The sequence below is a fragment of the Stenella coeruleoalba genome (genome assembly GCF_951394435.1).
Source record: "Stenella coeruleoalba genome assembly, chromosome: 15".
Lineage (NCBI taxonomy): Eukaryota > Metazoa > Chordata > Mammalia > Artiodactyla > Delphinidae > Stenella > Stenella coeruleoalba.
Window position 1 is genome coordinate 12,058,179 of NC_137161.1, and position 20,131 is coordinate 12,078,309.

At 49.0% G+C, this 20,131-nt stretch overlaps 1 protein-coding gene across 1 annotated transcript; it reads right to left on the reverse strand.

The window, feature by feature from the left end:
• Positions 1 to 343: 343 nt before the first annotated feature.
• LOC307198585 (somatomedin-B and thrombospondin type-1 domain-containing protein-like) lies at positions 344 to 18,740 on the reverse strand. Its single transcript, XM_079945584.1, has 5 exons — positions 18,464 to 18,740; positions 9,369 to 9,563; positions 6,992 to 7,070; positions 4,151 to 4,327; positions 344 to 567 (listed from the first exon to the last, which is right to left on the reverse strand). Exons 1-5 carry the CDS (start codon positions 18,705 to 18,707, stop codon positions 450 to 452), a joined length of 813 nt encoding a protein of 270 aa, XP_079801710.1. The 5' UTR covers positions 18,708 to 18,740; the 3' UTR covers positions 344 to 449.
• Between the last annotated feature and the right edge of the window lie 1,391 nt (positions 18,741 to 20,131).

Below are 20,131 nucleotides of genomic sequence, written 5' to 3' on the forward strand. Positions count from 1 at the left end.
ATGTTTGCTACTGTTATTTATTTTCATTTCTAGTTGTGATTTTTTTAAAAAAACATTTCCTATTTATACACATATATGTAAGTATAAGCTTCCTTTTAAAAAAACTATTTAAGTAAAAAAAAAAAAGGATGAGTGAGGTGGGGTGTCAAAAAGAAAAAGGTACAGGTAAGGAAAATAGGGCAAAATGGAGAAGGGTGTATTTAGGAGATGAAATTTGGGAAGCCCTGAACTAGAGGGAGATGGCAGTAAGGCTGTGACTCAGCTGGCACCCAGTGGAAACATAAAGCTATTTTCAGTGTCAGCATAAGGACAAGGCTTGTTCCTTCAGTCTCAAATGTGCAGGTTTCTCCCCACTCCCTCGTCCTGGAGGATCCCAAGCCCTGGGGGTTTCCCTGCCACCCAGGGAGGCTTTGGAAAGAAGGGCTCTGGACAGACGGGGGTCATCGCTGCTAGAGGAAGACGAGGCTGTGGACCTCGGGGCAGGAACAGTCACGGAGCTGCCCAAGCCTCTCCCAGGTCCCTCGGCACCGGGGGTGGCCGGCTGCTTGCCACAGCGACAGCTGGTGCCTGCAAGACATGGGGCTGCTTCAGCGGCGTCATGACTCCCCTGGGCGCCAGGGCTATTTGCTTTCGGGGGCCCCTTCTCCATGCAAAAATGTTTTAAATCAAAGTTTACAACTGCATTATAAAAAGATAAATATAATCCGGGCTGGAGTCAGTATCAGATCTTCACTACTATTACATCTTATTTCTTCTGATTTTAAGAGGATAAAATTAAAGCATTTTTGTGGAGCCTGAACATGTGTGGGCACTGGGCCCTGTGTCTACTGTGTCTGATGAAGAAGTTGGGCTGGCCGCAAAACTGCTGACCCTAGAGGCCACCCGGGGCAATCCAGACTTGGCTCTTAGGGTCTGGTGACACTAAGACATCCTTAACCTCCCTGCACCCCCCTTTCCCTCCTGTTGGGAGGCAACAGAGTGGAGTGATTAAGAAAGGTTTTGGAATGGTGGGGTGGGGAGGTTCATGACCCAGCTGCTAGGAGCCTCTGACTCTTCAATGAATAACAGATAACTATAATCTCCACCCCTCTGAAGTGTTGGGAGGGTTTGATGAGATGCTGTGTGCAGAGAAAGTAAAAATGATCATGACAATAATAGCTAACCATTTCAGCAACAAGAATGAACCATCCAGTGCTACAAGGCAGCCACGTGCACGGACCTTGCAAACCGCATGTCGAGCAAAGGAAGTCGAATTCTAAAAGGTACATCCTGTACCACTTTATATATGTGAAGTTTGGGGGGGGGGGAATTTAAACTGTAGTGTTTAGGGATCTGCACCGAGTTGAGTAAAGCTATAAAGAAAACTGTACAGTGGATTACCATAAAAGTCGGGATGGTGGTCTCCTCTATGGGGAGGGGAGGGGCTGCGGTTGGGGGTGGGACTGCGGGGCTAGCCAGGTTCTGTTCCTTGCCTGGGTGGTGACTACCCAGATGTGTCCTCTTTGCAAACATTTATTAACCTGTTCATATGTGTTTGAGCCAATCTCTGTAGGTATAATTCACATCTTTTAAAAATGCAAATAATGGCAATAATAACACACACAGATTGTCTTATGTGCCAGGCACTGTTCTAAGCTTCTAAGCACAGTGCCTCGCACCTAATAGGCACTTCACAAACGATAGCATTTAAAGTTACCATTGTTATTGCCATCCTCAGTGTATGAAATGGAATGAATGTCCCTTGTCTCAACAGGGCTTGTGAGGCTTGAGTGGGAGCTCACATCTAAAGCACCCACTTGGTGCCCAGCACACAGTAGGTGCATGACTATAGCAGGTGTTCCTTCTGCTTGTCCCAAACTCAGAGACACTTCTCATGCTAAATAAACCGTCCTAAAATCCTCAAATGGCAGGCTCACCCTCCCCGGGGCTGGGCCCTTTGCATGCCCGCCCTCACCAGCTGCCCACGGAAAGAATCTGGCTGGCAGCTCGATTCTCCATCCTCACTTTGATCCTCCTCCTCTGCCCAGTCCTGCCTGGTGAGCTCATGCCCCCAATCAGACCTTCCGTCACCTGTTCTGTGAGCCTGGCCTGGCTGGGGTGGGAGCAGAGAAAGATGCCCCTGCCTGGCACAGACCTGGCTCTGCTTTCCATCTCTACCCATGCCTGGTAGAGGCAGCAGTCCCTGTGACCCTCATCTCAGCCTCACCAAAGTGCCATGTTCCTGGAGTATTTGCATCCAAAAAGAGAAGTTTGGGATTAATCAGAGTTTTAGGGCTAGAAAGGCTTATTCAAAGATGGATAAGTAAACTGAGGCTCTAATAAGTGAGCATCTAGTCCAAAGAATGAATCTCTAATGGTAGAATCTCAGGTCTAGGACGAGTAAGTGGTGGAGGGGAGAGGTTGGAGGAAGGTTGGTTGAGAGGGCCTCCCTATTGTCTGCCATTTATTTATTGGGCACCTACTATGTGCCAGGTTCATCACATTTATCACATGTCATTTTCACAAAGTACATATATTATTATACCCATTTTATAGGTTAAACATGACAAGAGCAGCTTCCACTACTAAGCATCTATGAGGAGCCAGGTGCTGTGCAAAGGGCTCAGGATCCTTCCCACCATCTGAGCGGTGGGGACTGTCAGGGTAAGAAGGGTTTTCCCAGAGTCACATACCTAGTAAGGGCCAGAAGTGGGGTTTGAACCCAGATCTGTGCAGTCCCAATGCCTCTCGTTCAGATACATCTGTCCCTAACACCCCAACAGGCACTGGCATTCCCTGCTCTAGGTTTACAGTGAGCAGGGCTGCTCAATTTTAAAAGTCAGGAAACTAACATCCTTAGAAATGGGAGAACTCCCTGGAGAGACCCCAGAGAGAGCTCTTGTTCCTACAGTCTAATAATCCCTGCATGGAAAAGTACAGTCAGTGGAAAACAGTCTAGACTTGTCTTTAGAGCTTGGCCAAGGAGTCTGAGAAATTTAGGTTCAAAGCCTGTTTCTGCCACTTGCTAGGTGTGTGACCTCGGGCACCTCTTTGTGAATCAGTCTCCTCATCTAGAAGGAGAGGATCCCGAAAGTATCCACTTTGGGCTTTTGGAATGTTTCAAGGGCATCCTGTGTGTCAATGTGTCCTCACCTCCTTCCACGCTCCCCCTTGCTCATTCCACGCCAGCCTCAATGGTGGCACGCTCCTGCCTCAAGGCTTTTGCACTTGCTGTTCCCTCTGCCTGGAATACCCTTCCCCCAAACCTCCACATGTCTACCTCCCTCATTTCCTTCTGAACTCTGTTCAAATGTTACCTCCTTAGTGTCACCTTCCTTAAAAAAAAAAAAAAAATCCCCAGAACTTCCCTGATTCTGCTTTCTTTCCCTAACACTTATCTCCCATCTGACAAATTACAGATTTACTTGCCTAATGTCTGCCTCCTCAGAGCAGAATGTGTCTCCATAAGAGAAGGACCACAGCTCCTTTGTTCACTGCATCTCCCCAGTACCCAAAACATTGTCTGACACATGGTAAGTGCTCAACAAATATGTATTGAATGAATGAATGAATATAGAGCTTAGAATAATGCTTGGCACATAGTAGGCACTCAATAAACTTTAGCTACTATTGTAATGCTAAGTGCTTTCCAAGACATCTGCCCTTGTGGGAGGAGTCTAGGGGGATGATAACAGCCAAATCTGGGTCAAATCCTGTGTGACCTTGACTAAGTCACAATGCCTCTCTGAGCCTCTGTTGCCCCATCTATAAAATGAGGGTAACCAAACTTGGCTTTTAAGGGAATTGTAAGGATTCAACAATGAAACCAGCTCCCTTTTCTTGAGTACTTTCTGGATGTCAGGAGCTATGCTAAGTCTTCAACTTGCACAATCTCACTTCACTTTCATCATTGCCCCATGAGGAGGTCCTCTTAGTATCTGCATTTTCAGATAAGGAAATTGAGGTTCAGAGAGGTTATGAGATCGCCCAAGGTCACACAGCTGGAAATGGCAGGAGCTGCTTCTCCTCAGACACTGGGATCAGAACCCTCCTGCGCCCTGCCCTGGCCAGGAAACAGGCTCCCACTCCCTGGGCACCTTCATCTCTCAGGCTGCAGAGAGGCCCCAGGCTCTACAGTCGCACTTCCCCATGCCCGAGTCCCATGGCTTACCCTCCGGCCCCTCCACCATCCCCGTAGCAGCGCCGGCTCCTGGCATCCTGGGCAGGCCACTCACACCTCACACAAACTGTGTGGCCCTGGGTCAGATACCTTGTCCACTGGGCATGGGGCGCCCTCACCTGCTGGCAGCTCCCTGGAACGGGCCCCAGCCGGAACTGGACACAGTACCTGCAGCCACACAGGAAGACACCACCCCAAACACCTGTGAGCATTTGTGGAGCACCTACTGTGTACCTAGCCCTATGCAGGCTCAGGTTGATACAATTTCTCCCTGCTACAGAAGAAACGTTTTGGGCAACTCAATCTGCATCCATGAGACTTGGCTCCTGCTTTTTCAAGTTAACATCATTGAGGGCTTCCATGGGTCAGTTCTTCAAGCACCTTATCCAAAAGATTATATTGTTTACTTCTCATCTCTCTCCCCCGCAGTAATGTCAGCTCCACAAAGGCAGGAATTTGTATCTGTTTTGTTCACTGTTGTGTCCAAGTCCTAGACTAGGACCTGGCTCGACAAAAATTTGCCGAATCATTTGGTTCAATAGAATAGGGAAACCCTGCAAGGTAGATCTTGGCCCCAGCTTACAGATTAGGAAACCGAGGAGCAGAAAGATAACTTGCCCAGAGTCACACAGCTAATAAGTGGTAGTGCCTAAAATGGAACCGCCTAACCCCAAAAGCCTCAATAAGCACTCCACCACATTTCGCAAAAGATCCTATTTTACAAAAAAGAGTCACTGCAAGAATTATTTAAATAACTGTCCCATTCTGGAGTATCTGAATTAAGACCCAATTTGCTAAAATTTTACTTCGACCCAACTTTTTCTACAAGTAGTGGTAAATGGCACTCCCTGCTGCAAGAGATGCAGCTTGTCAAGGACCCCGGGAGGTTATTGTGTGGGGCTGCTGCCCCCTGGTGGCTGCAGCCTCTGGGAAGCCCAAGGAGTGGACAGTTTTCTTCCAGGAACAGCCCAAAGCCGGCCCAGAGCCCTTTCCTCTCAGTTGCCCCAGAACGCCTCAGGAACCTGTCCTTGCCAGAAGCCTGTGATAATTGGAATTTTCGCCTTCCCAACGTTCTTTCTCTTGCCCTTTTGGTGGTTTATTTGGGGAACTCTTGTCCTCACCCTACGTGGGCTTGGAGGGGCAATCAATCAGGATGCCTGGTCCTGGCTCCCCATACCTGCCCCTAGAGTGGACAGATGATTCAAGCTGACCAATCAGAGGTCCCATAATCTGGGTCACAGTGATTGGTTCAGGGATGGGCCTAGGATCCAAGCAGGACCAATCAACCTCCTCCAGAAATTACACAATGAGACTGGGAGGAAGGACCCCGTCAGCTGGGGCTGCTAAGCTGGGAGGATGTGGGGCTGCTCGTGGGCATCTTGGCTACTACAGGGAGAGAGCCTGCTTGAGAATGAAGCCAGTATATGAAGGCAGAAAGGGGAGAGGGAGTCCTGATAATATTTGACCTCTTGGCTCCAGTTCATGCTTGAAGTAATATTATTTCAAAACTTCCCTCTCAGTTATAGGAACCAATAATTCTCCTTTTCACCTGAGCCAGTTTGAGCTGAGTTTCTGTGCCTTGCAGTGAAAGGAATCCTAGCAAATAGAGCTCTCCTCTCCATCTCTCTTAGCACTGCCTTAGTTCAGACCTTATTCTTTCAATTAATATTTGTTGAGTATCTGTCATGTGCCAGGCACTGTCCTAGATGCTTGACCTCATCACCACCATTGGCAACACACTGTCTGACTCCAGTCCCTGAAATCCACCCTTCAAAGGCACAGGGCTACCACCCTGGTCCAAACCACCTTCATTTCTCATGTGGACCATTGCTGTAGGCCCCGCATTGGTCTCCCTGGTTCCCTCCTTGCCTCTCTACGATCCATTCTCCAAATAGTATCCAAAGGGACCCTGTGAAAACCTAAGTCAGATCCTGTCATTCCTCTGCCCAAAACCCTCCCATGACTCCAACTCATGCAGAGAAAGTACCCAACTTCCCACCATAGCCTGTAGACCCTGTGTGATCTGACCACCCCCCTCCCCCCAATATATCATATTTCCTACTCTCTCTCACTCTCCCTGAATTCCAGCCTGAACTACTTGCTGATCCCTGAACACCGGGCATGTCCTGCCTCAGGACTTTTGCACTTGCTAGTCCCTCTGCCAGTCATGCTCTTCCCCCAGATAACCTCTTCAATATCTTAGTTCCTCTAAACAAGGATGTCCCTGGCGCACCCACCCTCTTCCCTGCTTCATTTTTCTCCATAGCACTTAGCACCATTTGACAGGCTATGTGTTTGTTTATTGTCTGACTCCATGAGGACAAGTATTTCTGTCCTTTTCTCTTCCTTGCTGTAGACCCAAGGCCTAACGCATATAAACAACATAAACATACCTGTCGTGTAAACAATAAACACTGAGTGAATGAGTAAGTGAATGAAGCTGAATAGAGACCAGGCATTAAGGACTCAAAGTTCATGTTCATGGGTTTACAAATGTAACAGAACAAGAAATGGGGAGAAGTTAAAGGAAGAGAGAGGGCTTCCCTGGTGGCGCAGTGGCTGAGAGTCTGCCTGCCAGTGCAGGGGACACGGGTTCGTGCCCCGGTCTGGGAAGATCCCATGTGCCGCGGAGCGGCTGGGCCCGTGAGCCATGGCCGCTGGGCCTGTGCGTCCAGAGGCTGTGCTCCGCAACGGGAGAGGCCACAACAGTGAGAGGCCCGCGTACCGCAAAAAAAAAAAAAAAAAGGAAGAGAGAAACATGATGAAAGTCTAATCCAAGGAAAAATGTTCACAAATCTGAGTTTGACTTTGGGTTCATTTGCTTCCACTTACCCTATTGTCTCCTGCTTCTTGGGGACACCTCGCTTTTCTCGTTCTTTCCCGTAGCTGCCTGTGGTTATCAGAGCAGGGACTGTGGGCCAAGGAGAAAACAGAGTCAGGTAGCCCAGCACCACCGCCCCCAAGGCTATGACACCACAGGAAGCACGATTAGGTACTCCTGGTGTCAGAGGCATGTCTATGGTAGCCCTAAGGAGACTGTGGGGTCTTGTGACTGGGTAGATAGTCCCCACAAGTACCCCTTATGCAATGATGGAGGCAGGATCATATTTATCTCTTAGATTCAGGGCCTAGTACAGTGGGTTGTATAGTGAGTCTCAATAAAAAGTTCTTCAAATGAATGATTTTGATGAATGAATAAGTGAGTGAGTGAGAAAAAAAGAGATGAGTTAATAACTGAATGGATGATTGGGTGGCTGAAATGATATAAGAAAGGAAGAATGGATGGGTGATGAGTAAATGGGAAGATGGGAGGATGGAAAAAAGGAGAGACAGAGATGATGAATGGAAAGAAGGATGGATGAAGACATGATAGGTCGATGGATAGATGAAGGGATAAAAGAACCAGATGCATAGATGAATGAATAGGTGGGAAAATGTAAGGATGGAAGAAAAGGGGGACAGAGGTATGGACAGATAAATGAATTAATAAAATTATCTTGTTGGGCCAACTTCCAAGCCTCTTCCTTCCTGGAGCAGACAGAGGAGAACACAGGAGAATTGAGGGTCAGTCCATGAGAGGTTGGTGATTCCTTAGGGGGAAAAAGAGCCCAAAGATGTCCCTACCCCTGCCCATTCTGAGTGATGGGGCTGAATCAAAGATATGGTGTTGAACTAATTAATGCTTGTGATCGAGAGAAGGTAACACACTTAATACACAACTTCCCTTTTCTCTTCTCTTCCAACATCCAGTGCTGCTTTTGGCGTAGCCTAGAGCAGCGAGGAGAGCCCCAGAGAAGCCCAGATTCTGGTTCCAGCTCCCCCTCTTACATCTCAGTGATCTTGGTCCTTTCAGAGCCTCAGTCTCCTCATCAGCAAAATGAGTATAATACTAGGGCTTCCCTGGTGGCGCAGTGGTTGAGAGTCCACCTGCCGATGCAGGGGACGCGGGTTCGTGCCCCGGCCCGGGAAGATCCCACATACCGCGGAGCGGCTGGGCCCGTGAGCCATGGCCGCTGAGCCTGCGCGTCTGGAGCCTGTGCTCCTCAACGGGAGAGGCCACAGCAGTGAGAGGCCCACATACCGCAAAAAAAAAAAAAAAAAAAAAAAAAAAAATGAGTATAATACTAGAATCTATATCATACGGTTATTGTCAGCGTTGAATAAAATGATGCAGGATGAGCCATGTATCTTGGGCAGGTGTTGTGCCTCCCTGAGCCTTGGTTTCCCCTTCTGTAAAATGCATAGTAACACTGGCCTCACAGAGTCAAGTAATGTGGCCAAGTGCATGGCAGATGGCATGTAGGGGCAGTAGTAGGGGCAGTCAGGAAAATCTTCCTGGAGAAAACTGACATCTACACAGGAAGCGATGAACCAGGCAAGTTAGATGTGGGTGGCAAAGGAGAGGGAGGAGGATTTCAGGCAGAGGAAATGACATTCCCTCTTTCATCACCCCACTGCCACCATCCTGGTCCAGACACCTTCCTCTCTTGCCTGCACCACTGCAGTCACCTCTTCCCTGGCCTCCCCACTGCCCTCTGACCCCTTTTAGTCTCCTGTCCCCACAGTGAACAGAATGATCCTTTAAAATGTAGACGGAAGAAGGAAGGTGAGGTCACAGGAGGTAAGAGCCAGAGCACTTGAGCTTGTAGACCATGAAGATGAGTTTGGGCTTCACGAGGGTGCGGGATACCTATTGGAGAATTTAAAACAGGAGGGTGACACCGCGGTAAGGTTTGGTGAAACGAAGGACATGTGCTGAAACTAAGGGGAAAGAGGCCTTTTCTTCCAGCTGCTAGGCTGGTTGCAGGGAAGCCTGGAGCTATCAAAGACCATTACAGGGGGAATGCCTACCTGAGAATGAGGCCAACTCATTAGAAAACAGAGCTGAGAGATGGAGATAGGTTCCTGGCAACATTGCTTGAGCTCCTAGATCCAGCCATGCCTGAATGCAGACCCTGAGATCTTAGTTACATGAGCCACATATTTTTGCTCCGGTCAGTTTAAAATGGGTTTCCTGTCATCTTCATTTAAACAAAGCCCTGACTGATTCACAATGGGAGATGAGCAGAAAGAAGACATCGAGATGCCCAGAGGAAGTCAGAGCTTCTCACCTCACCTTCTCAGACCCCACACGGAAACTTATGGAGGGCCCTGCGGTGCGGGCAGGCTCTTCCCTCTGACAGCCACCCCCAAGGCCACCCCAACTCACGCAAGGACTGTTGGCACTCCACCCCCTGGTGGTTCCAGTACTCCACGCAGCCAGCCCGTTCTTCCAGTGGGGGGCAGGGAGCACCCCCGTTTCTTGGCTCCTGCAGGACATGCCTTTGGCGGAGACGGTAAGAGACCTGGCAGGGCTTGACACAGCGACTCCAGCTGCTCCACTCTGCCACGACGCAGGAGACCGCTGGAAGAGAAGGTGGCGTCTCCAAGGACAACTGCTATGGAATTTGGGCAGCGGCCAGGTCTTGTCCACCTTCCCCACAAGCCGAACCCCCCAAAGCACCACACTGAGCACCAGAACTTCTGCAAACCTGAATCCATGTGTGCCTTAAAAGTTTCTCTATGACAAATTTGGTAGACGTATACGTCTACCTAAACTTAGAATTCCACGTTCTATTTACCCATCATCCTGTTGGCAATCATTCCAGTGGTTTCCATCACCCATTCCTCCAATTAACATTTCCTAGGCACTTATGACAACTGATTTCACCTCCCTGTGCCTCAGTTTCTTCCCCTGTCAAATGGGTATAAGAATAGTATTCACCTGATAGTGTGGCCTTGAGGATTCAACCAGATGTGACGTATAAAGCGTTCACTCCTGGCACACAGCAAGTGCTCAGTAAACACTAGCTATTCCTCTGCCGCCATGAAGCGAACCATGACTACACTAGCAACAACGTGGATGGAAAGAAGCCTCTTGCAGAAGCTATTTCTGGTGTGATACTATTTAGATACAGTCTTAAAAAATGAAAAAGAGTGCTATATAGTGTTTAAGAACTCATATAGGTAATATATATATTACATATATATACATATAATACATATGTATTATATGTAATATATGTATATTATATATACATATAATACATATATTACATATATATGATACTATTACATATATATGATTACATATATATGATCATATTACATATGATATGATATGTATATATCACATATATATGATATTGTATTGATATATATACCTAAGTATATATATGTCAATCTTCACTATTCACAGATTTGGTATTTGTGAATTTACCTATTTGCTAAAAATTGATTTGTAACCCCCGAACCAATATCTGAGGCGCTTTTGTAGTCATGCACAGACATACGCAGAACAGCAAAAATTCGGAGTCACCCAACATGCACATTTGCAGCTGAGGTCAAACGAGGCCCCGATCTGCCTTCTTGGATGGAGGGAGCCAGTGGCTGTGTGGTGCAGTTCAAGGAGCTCCAGCTCCGGGACCAGGAGGACGGGGTTTGAATTCCAGCTCTGACACCTGTTAGTGGGGCACTCTCGGGCCAGTCACTTAATACCTCTGAATCTTGTTCTTCCCTTTTTTAAAAGAGAATCTACGAGAATGAGTTGTTTTTAGGATTTAAGATTATAATCTGTGTGAGATAGGTGTGTACATATTCCCCCTAGGAGCAACGGTTCAGTACTTGTCAATTCAGTGTTCATGGGGATTTTATAGACTGTAACTACCATCCATCATGAGAACTGACTGTATATATTTTATATACATTGAATATATATATGTGTGTGTATATATATACACACACACACACACACACACCCCTCCGCGGGAATTATAAATACCAAATTCAGCATAGCGGTTACCTCTGAGGAGGAAGGGCAGGAATGCAGAAGCTCCAGTGGTATTCATCTAGGCTTATTTCTTAGCTTTTCATGAGGGTTTATTATATTGTTCTCTCCACATTGGGCTAGGTCTGAAATATTCCACCATAAAAAAAGAAGGAAGTTGCTGGGCGTCCATGTCCATGAGATGCTCCCTGTGCTACCACAGTCAGGGGCCCAGTGAGTAGGTATTTTCTGATGATGTGGCCTTTGAGACCTTCAGCTTCTTCACCCAAGTCCACAGTCCCAGACCAGGACTGGGCCAAACCAGACAGGGAAGGCCATCTGGCCAAAACGTGGGATCTTCAGACTTTCCCCAGGGAGAGAATTTCTTGACAAGAAATTGTCAAGCCATGGACTTCCCTGGTGGTCCAGTGGGTAAGACTGCATGCTCCAAATGCAGGCGGCCCGGGTTTGATCCCTGGTCGGGGACTAGATCCTGCATGCATGCCGCAACTAAGTCCACATGCTGCAACTAAGAGCTCTCATGCTACAACTAGAAGATCCCGCGTGCCACAACTAAGACCCAGTGCAGCCAAACTAACTAACTAAATATTAAAAAAAAAAAAGAAATTGTCAAGCGTTTCTTGACAGGCCTTGACAGTCTCTCTCTCTCTCTCTCTCTCTCTCTCTCTCTCTCTCTCTCTCTCTCTCTCTCACACACACACACACACACACACACACACACACACACAGAGACACTTGTGAACACACAGGGCACTACTGCTGTCAGAATTAGTGCACTCATTCCACAAACATTTACCAAGCATCTCCTGTGAGCTGGGCACTGTCCTAGGTGCTGGAGACACCGTGGGGAACAAGAAAGACCAGGTCTGTCCTCATGACAAACATTCACCGGCTATGAGACATATCCTAGTTCAGCAACTTGAAAATGCGAAGAAAAAAAAAAGTGTATATTCTTGAACTGAGGGAAGGAGGTGATTGTGTTGTAAACACAGACAGTGTTGCTTCTGGCACCTCAGGAAGTCACATACTCCTTGCATGGCTCTCAACTCTGAGCAGAGTTGAAATGCTCAGGGGAAGGAGGGAAGGAGGAAATAAAGTACGACAGCAGAACAATCATCTATTGCTTTCAACACCCACCTAATAACGATGTCAATTATGTCACTGCTGCTGGACCAGGCAGGTCAAGTCCCGGACTTCATGTAATCCTCACAACAACTTTAGGGTCCTTCTTTGTGCCCTCTGCCCCCCAGGGAAGCCTGTGCATCAGAGAGGCCCCCTGGCCGCTGATTGAGTTTAGCCAGTGAGGCACCCATGGGGAGGAGAGTGCAGCCCAGGTGTTTATTGCCCCTCCACCCACCTCACCCTCAGTCCTGCATGGAGGGGCCCCTCAGCCATGGATCCTGCCCTCACCAGGCTCCTATAACACCACTTCCCCCTGCCCGCACCATAGCGAATGGAACCCTTGTCAAATTATATTCCATTCAACTCTTCCGGGCGTACCACCTGTCACTCGCCAGAACCCCAACTCCTACATATATATATATATGTATGTATTTGTTTTATTGTCGAATCCATCTCACAGAAGAGGCAAGTGGAGCTTAAGGAGACTGAATATCTGAGTCAAGCCAAGACGCTGGAGTCACACAAGCTTGGATTCCAGCTATAGTCTCACAGAATTGGTGCAATGACAGATGTGCAGCACTAGGAAGATAGTAAACACTCAATACAACAGGGGACTCTCTGCATTTATTCAACAACTATTTGGGGCCTACTATATGCCAAGCACTGGCCCGGGTGCTGGGAACACAGAGGAGCAAAGCAGAAAAAGCGCCTGCCCTGGAGGAGCTGACATTCAGTAGGGGAAACAGACAAGAAACAATACAATATATGAGGTAATTTCAACTAGCAATCCATGCTCTGAGAAAATCCAAAGAAGGATAAGAGTGGCAGGTGCAGGGCGACAAGAAACTGTTTTAGATAGAGGGGTCAAGGGGGGCCTACATGACAAAGGTCATCTGAGGAGGTAAGGGAGGGAGCTGTGTAGGTATCTGAGGGGAAATGTTCCAGGCAGAGGGAACAGGCAGTGCAAAGGGCCTGAGGCAGAGTCCTGGTTAGATGCTGGAGGGACAGTGAGGAGGCCAGTGTAGCTAGAGCATAAAAAGCAGGAAGGAAAGTGGCAGGAAGTGATGTCAGACAGAGGCAGGCAGTGATAGCATACAGGGCCTTGATGACTATTGTAAGGAACTTGGACTTTATTCAAAGCATGAAGAAAAGCCACTGCCAAGTTCTGAGCAGAGGAGTGACATTACCACTATTAAGGTTTTAATAGGATGTCTCTAGCTGCCGGATGGAGGTCAGGGCAGAATCAGGAAAACCAATAAAACAGCTACTGCAGTTGTCCAGGTGAGAGAGTATAATCTACAATAGAAAAATCTGCTAGTGGGGACATCTCTGGTGGCGCAGTGGTTAAGACTCCGTGCTCCCAATGCGGGGGCCTGGGTTCGATCCATGGTCAAGGAACTAGATCCCACATGCATGCTGTAACTAAGTAGCCCACCTGCTGCAACTAAGGAGCTAGCAAGCCACAACTAAGACCTGGTGCAACCTGCTCTTAGTTAATAAATAAATAAATATTTTTTAAAAAGAAAAGAAAAAAATCTACTAGAAAAAGTGAGTTTAGTGTCAGTGTTCACAGAGTGGCTGGACAACTGACAAGGAGATGGCAGCCCAGATTCAGGCACTGGCTGGGCAGCCGGACCAAGGGAATTTCTGAAGTCCCACCATGATCCCCTGCCAGGCAGGTGAGAGATTTTGCAGAAAATTAGGCAGATGCCACCCTACGCATATTCTTTCCATGTCGCTGGCATCTGTGATGTCACCAAGCAGGATGCACAGCTGACACCCCCAGGGAACTGTCATCACACCTTACCTAGACCTAGGGTCACAACCTCGGTTCATGGGATTATTCATATATTGTCAGCCTCCTCAACTAGAATGTCAGCTCTGTGGAGGCGGGGGCCTTGTTCCCTGCTGAATTCCAGGACCAAACACAGTGCCTGACACATAGGGACCCAGTAAATAAAGAGTCAGTGAATTCTGAATGAGCAAATTGTGCCTTAGCGACCACAAAGGAAATGTGACCGCAAGTTGGCATTCCAGAAAGGTACCACCAGATGGCAGCGTTTCGCAAAACAAAGGCCATCCCACCTTTTTCTGAGTAAAGGAGAAATTCTAGCTTATCAGTGCAGCTGAAAAAGAGGGAGATGCGAGGAGCTTTTAAGGTTGCTCTTCCAGCCCTGGAGACCCAGATAACATCATGTCAGCAGAGCCTGCTGGAGCCAGGCTGAATTTCCCACAGTCCCCTTGGATCCCTCTGCCCTGCCGCCAACAGGCCCAGGCTCAGCAGGAAATGCCTTTCTGGACAATTCAAACCCGACCTTTTTCTCTGAACCTCACTGCCCAGCCCCCTGACTGTCCATCCTCCTCACTGTCTAGCAAAAGGATTTTTCTGGAATGCAGTTCTGACCTGTCACCTGAAATCCTTTACTGGTTTCCATCTCCTGTTGAGGTGTTTTCACAAAATGTCTTTTGTAAACACTAGCGGCTAAAAATGTGTTTCCCCAGTGCATCCACAGTCACCCCCTGCCTCCTCTTCCTCCTGTTTGATGTCTCAGCACACTTTTACTTCGAGTTCCCTGAAATGCAGGGTCCGCTACAGCTGGAAGTGGGCAGCTGTCATTTCTGCCCTCCCAGCCTCCTTACCCCCATCTTCTGGTAACACCGCCTCGGTTTTCTTTTGAGGAAGCGACCCTCCCCACTCTCAGTCCACATAGTTTGGGTAGGACTGACCTCACCTTCTCACTCCTGGGATTGGGTACATAGGTGACCCAGACATGACCCGTTGACACATTCCTTCTCCCTAGGCTCAGTGATTTATTGGATCGTGAATGAGCATGCAACCCAAACTGGGCCTATGAGAACCATCCCTAGGAGTTTGGCTGGAATAACTAGGAAAAGGATCTCTCATTCCACTAGGGACACCAGTTTGGAGCTACTAGGTACTGTCTTTATCAACACTCGGTGACAGCATGCCTGAGATTGAAACTAACACAAGCAGAGCTGAGAGGTGGAAAGAGTCCCGATGACATCCTTGGAGTCCCTGGATCCAGCCATGCCTGAAGTCAGAATCCATGGATTGTTTCTCAGTTACCTGTCCTAATACATCCCCTTATTAGCTTAAGTAATACGAGTTGTGTCACAACCCTCAGAGTACTGACTAGCACAATGAACACATAAGTGCATAAGTAGGGACTTTGATCCCTACAGGGTTGAAGTAAGAATTAAGGAGCATAAAACACTTAAAAACATTCAGTAAGGAACTTGAAAAACATGAAGTAATGGTGTCCATCCTTTAAGGTTTTACTAGCCTCTCCAGACCCACCCTCTTCCTGACCCCACCCCATCCTCACCAATCATTTCCAAGCCTCCGCTTGCTCTAACTGAGCAAGCCACCCTGTTGCCCAAAAATAGAATATAAGCTTGAGGGGGACCAGAGTCCCATCTTTCTGGCCCCCACTGGTCCCAGCTGAGCTGGGCACATAGCAGGTGGCCAGCAATGTAATTGAACTGAAGGTGGGCAAGGTCAAGGGCTCCTGTTTCACCTGAGGGCTCGAGCTTCCCTCCTGCGACAGGCTTAAGTCCTCCCACCCTCAAGCAACCATATGGTATTGTGATCTGGAGCCAGACTGCTGGGGTTCAAATCCTAGATCTACTGCCTAATAGCTGGGCAAGTCAGAGTAGCTCGCTACCTCTCCATGTCTCCGTGCCTCATCTGTAAAATGGGCGTGATAACACTATCTATTCCATCGGGCTGTTATGAGGCTTAAAGGAGACAATTTATTTAAAGCACCTAAAACAGTACCTCCCCAGCAGGTAATAAGTACTCAGTAAATGTTAGTGGTTTGTTTGTTTTTTGTGGTACGCGGACCTCTCACTGCTGTGGCCTCTCCCGCTGCGGAGCACAGGCTCCAGACGCGCAGGCTCAGCGGCCATGGCTCACAGGCCCAGCCGCTCCACGGCATGTGGGATCCTCCCGGACCGGGGCACGAACCCGTGTCCCCTGCATCGGCAGGCGGACTCTCAACCGCTGCGCCACCAGGGAAGTCCTGTTTGTTTGTTTTTAAGCCATCCTCAACACCTCCCTCTACCACAATCAATTCCTGAAGTTAGTCAACTTTATCGCCTAAATCACTCATGAAAAAACATATCTTGCCTCCTAACTGGTCCCCATGTCCCCTTCTGCTCTGCTCCCCTGGGAGGTGGAAAAGTGAACTTTTCCCAGGTCTATCCATAAGACCTCAGCTCTGCCCAGCCTAGACAAGGGGGCAGATCCTAGACCTACTGCCTTTTTGACACCTTCCCAAAGGAGCAAAACAAAGAGGTGGGCAAAGCTTTGAGACTGCTGGGCCCACCAGCCCAAGCTCTTTATGTAACGGGAGCCCCTGGGGAGCTGATAACATCGTGTGATTCTGTCAGCGTGGATCAAACCGTGGGAAAGTATCACTGATCCCTCTACCTGGTTCCCTTCCTGGGTCCCCACTCCTGCCGTGTGACAGGGAAGCCCCTGTGGGTGCAGCTGAACTAAGAACCTCAGCCCTACACTCTGAATGACCACACGGCTGCATGCACTCTCTGCACAGAAGCAGATGAGTACAAAAGCATTCCCAAGATAGTCCTTCTGCAAGTTTAATCTGGGGGAGTCTCATTTGCTATGATTTGGGAAGACAGCACATCCAAAATTACTTTTTCGTCTCTGCTACCTGAATTTCCACCATTTGCCACTCAAAGTTGTGAGAAGCAGCAAGGGGCTAGAAGAAAGGGGATCGCCAGGTCCAAATCCTACTGGATCACCTTGGCTGGCCAAAGCCCGCTCCTCTCTGAGCCACGCTCTTCCCATCTGCTGAGTAGGGACATTATTATAGACCAGAGCCCCAGAGTGCTGTGAGACAGTAATCGGGTTGGATGAGAGACCCAGCCCACAGAGTAGGTTGGTGATGAATAAATGTTGGATCCCTTCAATTTTGAATTGTTTTAAAGCTGCCTTCATTTAAATATAAGTTCCCGAAGGAAGCTCCACTGATATCTCCAGGTAGAGGGCTCCAATCAATCACTCTTCTCCCTGACAAAGGAAAGTTAGATCATATCCGCTTGACAAGGTGACAGAATTTTGTGTCCAATGGGTGTGAAAAGGTTATTCCTGGAATTTAAAAAGGATGGAGTCCTCCCCACTGGGGGCTCAACAAAAGTGGACCCTAATTTCAAAGCCTGGTGGATACCACTCTGGCAGGGGTCTCTAGAGGGAATGACCTAGACCCTGGTCTGGTGGCCATGGCCGGCACTGGGACCAGTGCCCGGACTTTACTTGCCCAGGGATCAGTACATCCCATCCCAACCCCCTCACACCTCCCCCCACTCATTCACCTAAGTTTTAACCTGTTCCACACACACACCCAGTTCTTCTGCCCCTCCCCGGGCCACCCAGCCCGTTTCCTCTCTCGGCTCTGAGCGTCCCTCCACTCCAAACCCTCTCCAGGCTTCAGCCTTTCTCTCGGCTTCTCAACACCCCCTCCATCTGCCTTGTGACCTCCTTGCCCGCGATGTGGTGCGTGATCCCACTCGCACTCCCTATGCCCCACGCCCTTCCGCCAGCTAAGGTTGCCAGATAAAATACAGGACGGCCAGTTAGATTTGAATTTCAGAAAAATAATAAGTTTTAATATAAGTATGGCCCGTGCAATATTGAGGACATATGTATACTTTAAAAGTATTTGTTATTTAACTGAAATTTAAGTTTAACTGGGCATCTTGGATTTTTATTTGCTAAATCTGGCACCCAAGCGCCCTCTGCGCCTTCGCAACCCCTCCACGCCTCACGAGCCCTGATGATCGCATACGCCCCCTCCTCCCTCTTACCCCTTCCAGCCGCGTGCGCCCTCCTTAGCGAGTGCGCCCCCTGCTCTCTCTCGCCCCCTCCTCTCTTGCACCCCTCAGTGCCCGCACGAGCCTATTTCTGTTGGGGGCCCCGCGTCCCTCACCCGAGCGCCTGGCTCGCGCGCCTCTTCCACGAGCCCTCCGTATTCGCGCGGTCCTCCCAAGTCCCGCGCGAGGGGAGGCCTCTCGCACCCTCTCCTCCCAAACGCCCCTCTGTTCTCCTCGCATCCGTCTCCATTCCGCCCCCTCCCCCAGACTCGCGCAGCGGCGTCCATGCCCGCCCGAGCATCTTTCTCCGCGCGCACCTTTCCAGCCCCACTCTTCGCCTGGTGTCCTGAGCGTCCCCGTCCCCCTTGCTCCTGCGCCCCTCCAGGTCCAGAACCCCCTCCGAGGGCGGCTTCCTCTCTTCCTTGTACCGTCGCACCCCGGTACCCTGCTCCCCTCCGCGCTGGGAGCTCCGCCCATGCCACGTGCTCCCGGGGGCGCACCTGGACAGGCCCGCGCGTAGTCGGGGCAGCAGTCCCGGACCTCTCTGCACGCCTGATCGCAGAAGCAGCGAGGGGGCCCGCGGGCCGCGCAGGTCGGGTCACGGCCCGGGCAGCAGCGGCCCAGCGCGGCGCAGCCCTGCCGGGACCAGTGCGTGCCCGACGGTCCCCGTGCCCACGACACCGCGGCCACGGCGGTCAGAGCGAGCGCCAGCGGCAGGATCGGCGCCGCGCCGCACGGGGCCATAGCCGGGCTCAGGCTGGGGACCGCAGGCCGACCGGGACCGACCCTAAGCGGCCCGCCCCATTGTGGGGCGGAGGCTCCTGGCCCGACCCCTCCCCAGACCCACCTCCTACCTGTCAAGGAACTGTTATCCATCCCCATTCGTCCTATAAAAACTTTGCGCGGCTTGAGGCGGTGAAATATCAAGATAACAGTAATAATAACCGCAGCAACTTTGCAGCGTATCCCATTGCCCCCAGGTTCCAGGGAGTTAGAAGCGATACAGAGCTTCATCAAAACAATGCATTATAATAGATAACAATAGTGTATTATTATAGCACTAATAATAGTAACAGCCGCTCTGCCATAATTATAAGAGCAACGATAGCTGCCAATATTATTTAAATAGTAATAACGGGCATAATAATTGGTAAGCTTGAGAGCCAGGCTGTGTACCAGGCCCTTTGTGTATCGTCAGTATTGCCCGAGTCCCTTGGATACACCTTCCTTTTTTGCTATATTCCTACCACTTTAACTATCATTTCCTGAATATTTATCCTTAAGTTGACCCATTTTTAAAATTTTTAAATGATTTATTTGTTACAAACCTGTATCACTCAAGAGGATGAGAAGAGGGGCTTCCCTGGTGGTCCACTGGTTAAGAATCCGATTTCCAATGCAGGGGACGTGGGTTCGACCCCTGGTGGGGGAACTAACATCCCACATGCTTGGGGCAGCTAAGCCCACGTGCCACAACTACTGAGCTCTGGTGCCTCACTGAGGCAGCCTGCGTGCCGCAAACTACAGAGCCCACACGCCCTGGAGCCTGTGCCACCACATCTAGAGAAGAGAAAACCTGCACGCCACCACTAGAGAGAAACCCGCACGCCACAAAGAAAGATCTTGTGTGCTGCAACTAAGACCCGACACAGCCAAAAACAAAAAAGGAAAATAAAATAAATAAATAAAAGAAAACAAGAAAAGTATAATAATAATAATAAAAAGAGGATGAGAAGACAAGCCACAGGCTGGGAGAAAATACTTGCAGAAGACACATCTGATAATGGACTATTAGCCAAAACATGCAAAGAACTCTCAAAACTCAAGAAGAAAACAAACAATTGGATTAAAAACGAGCCAAAGACCTAAACAGACACACACCAAAGAAGAAATACAGACGGCAAAGAAGCATATGAAGAGATGCTCCACATCATGTCATTAGGGAAATGCAAATTAAAACTATGAGCTACCACTACACACCTGTTAGAATGGCCAATATCTGGAACACTGACAACACCAAATGCTGGTGAAGATGTGGAGCAAAAGGAACTCTCGTACATTGCTGATGGGAATGCAAAATGGTACAGCCGCTATGGAAGACAGTTTAGCAGTTTCTTACAAGACTAAATACACTCTTACAACGCAAGCCAGCAATCGTGCTTCTTGGT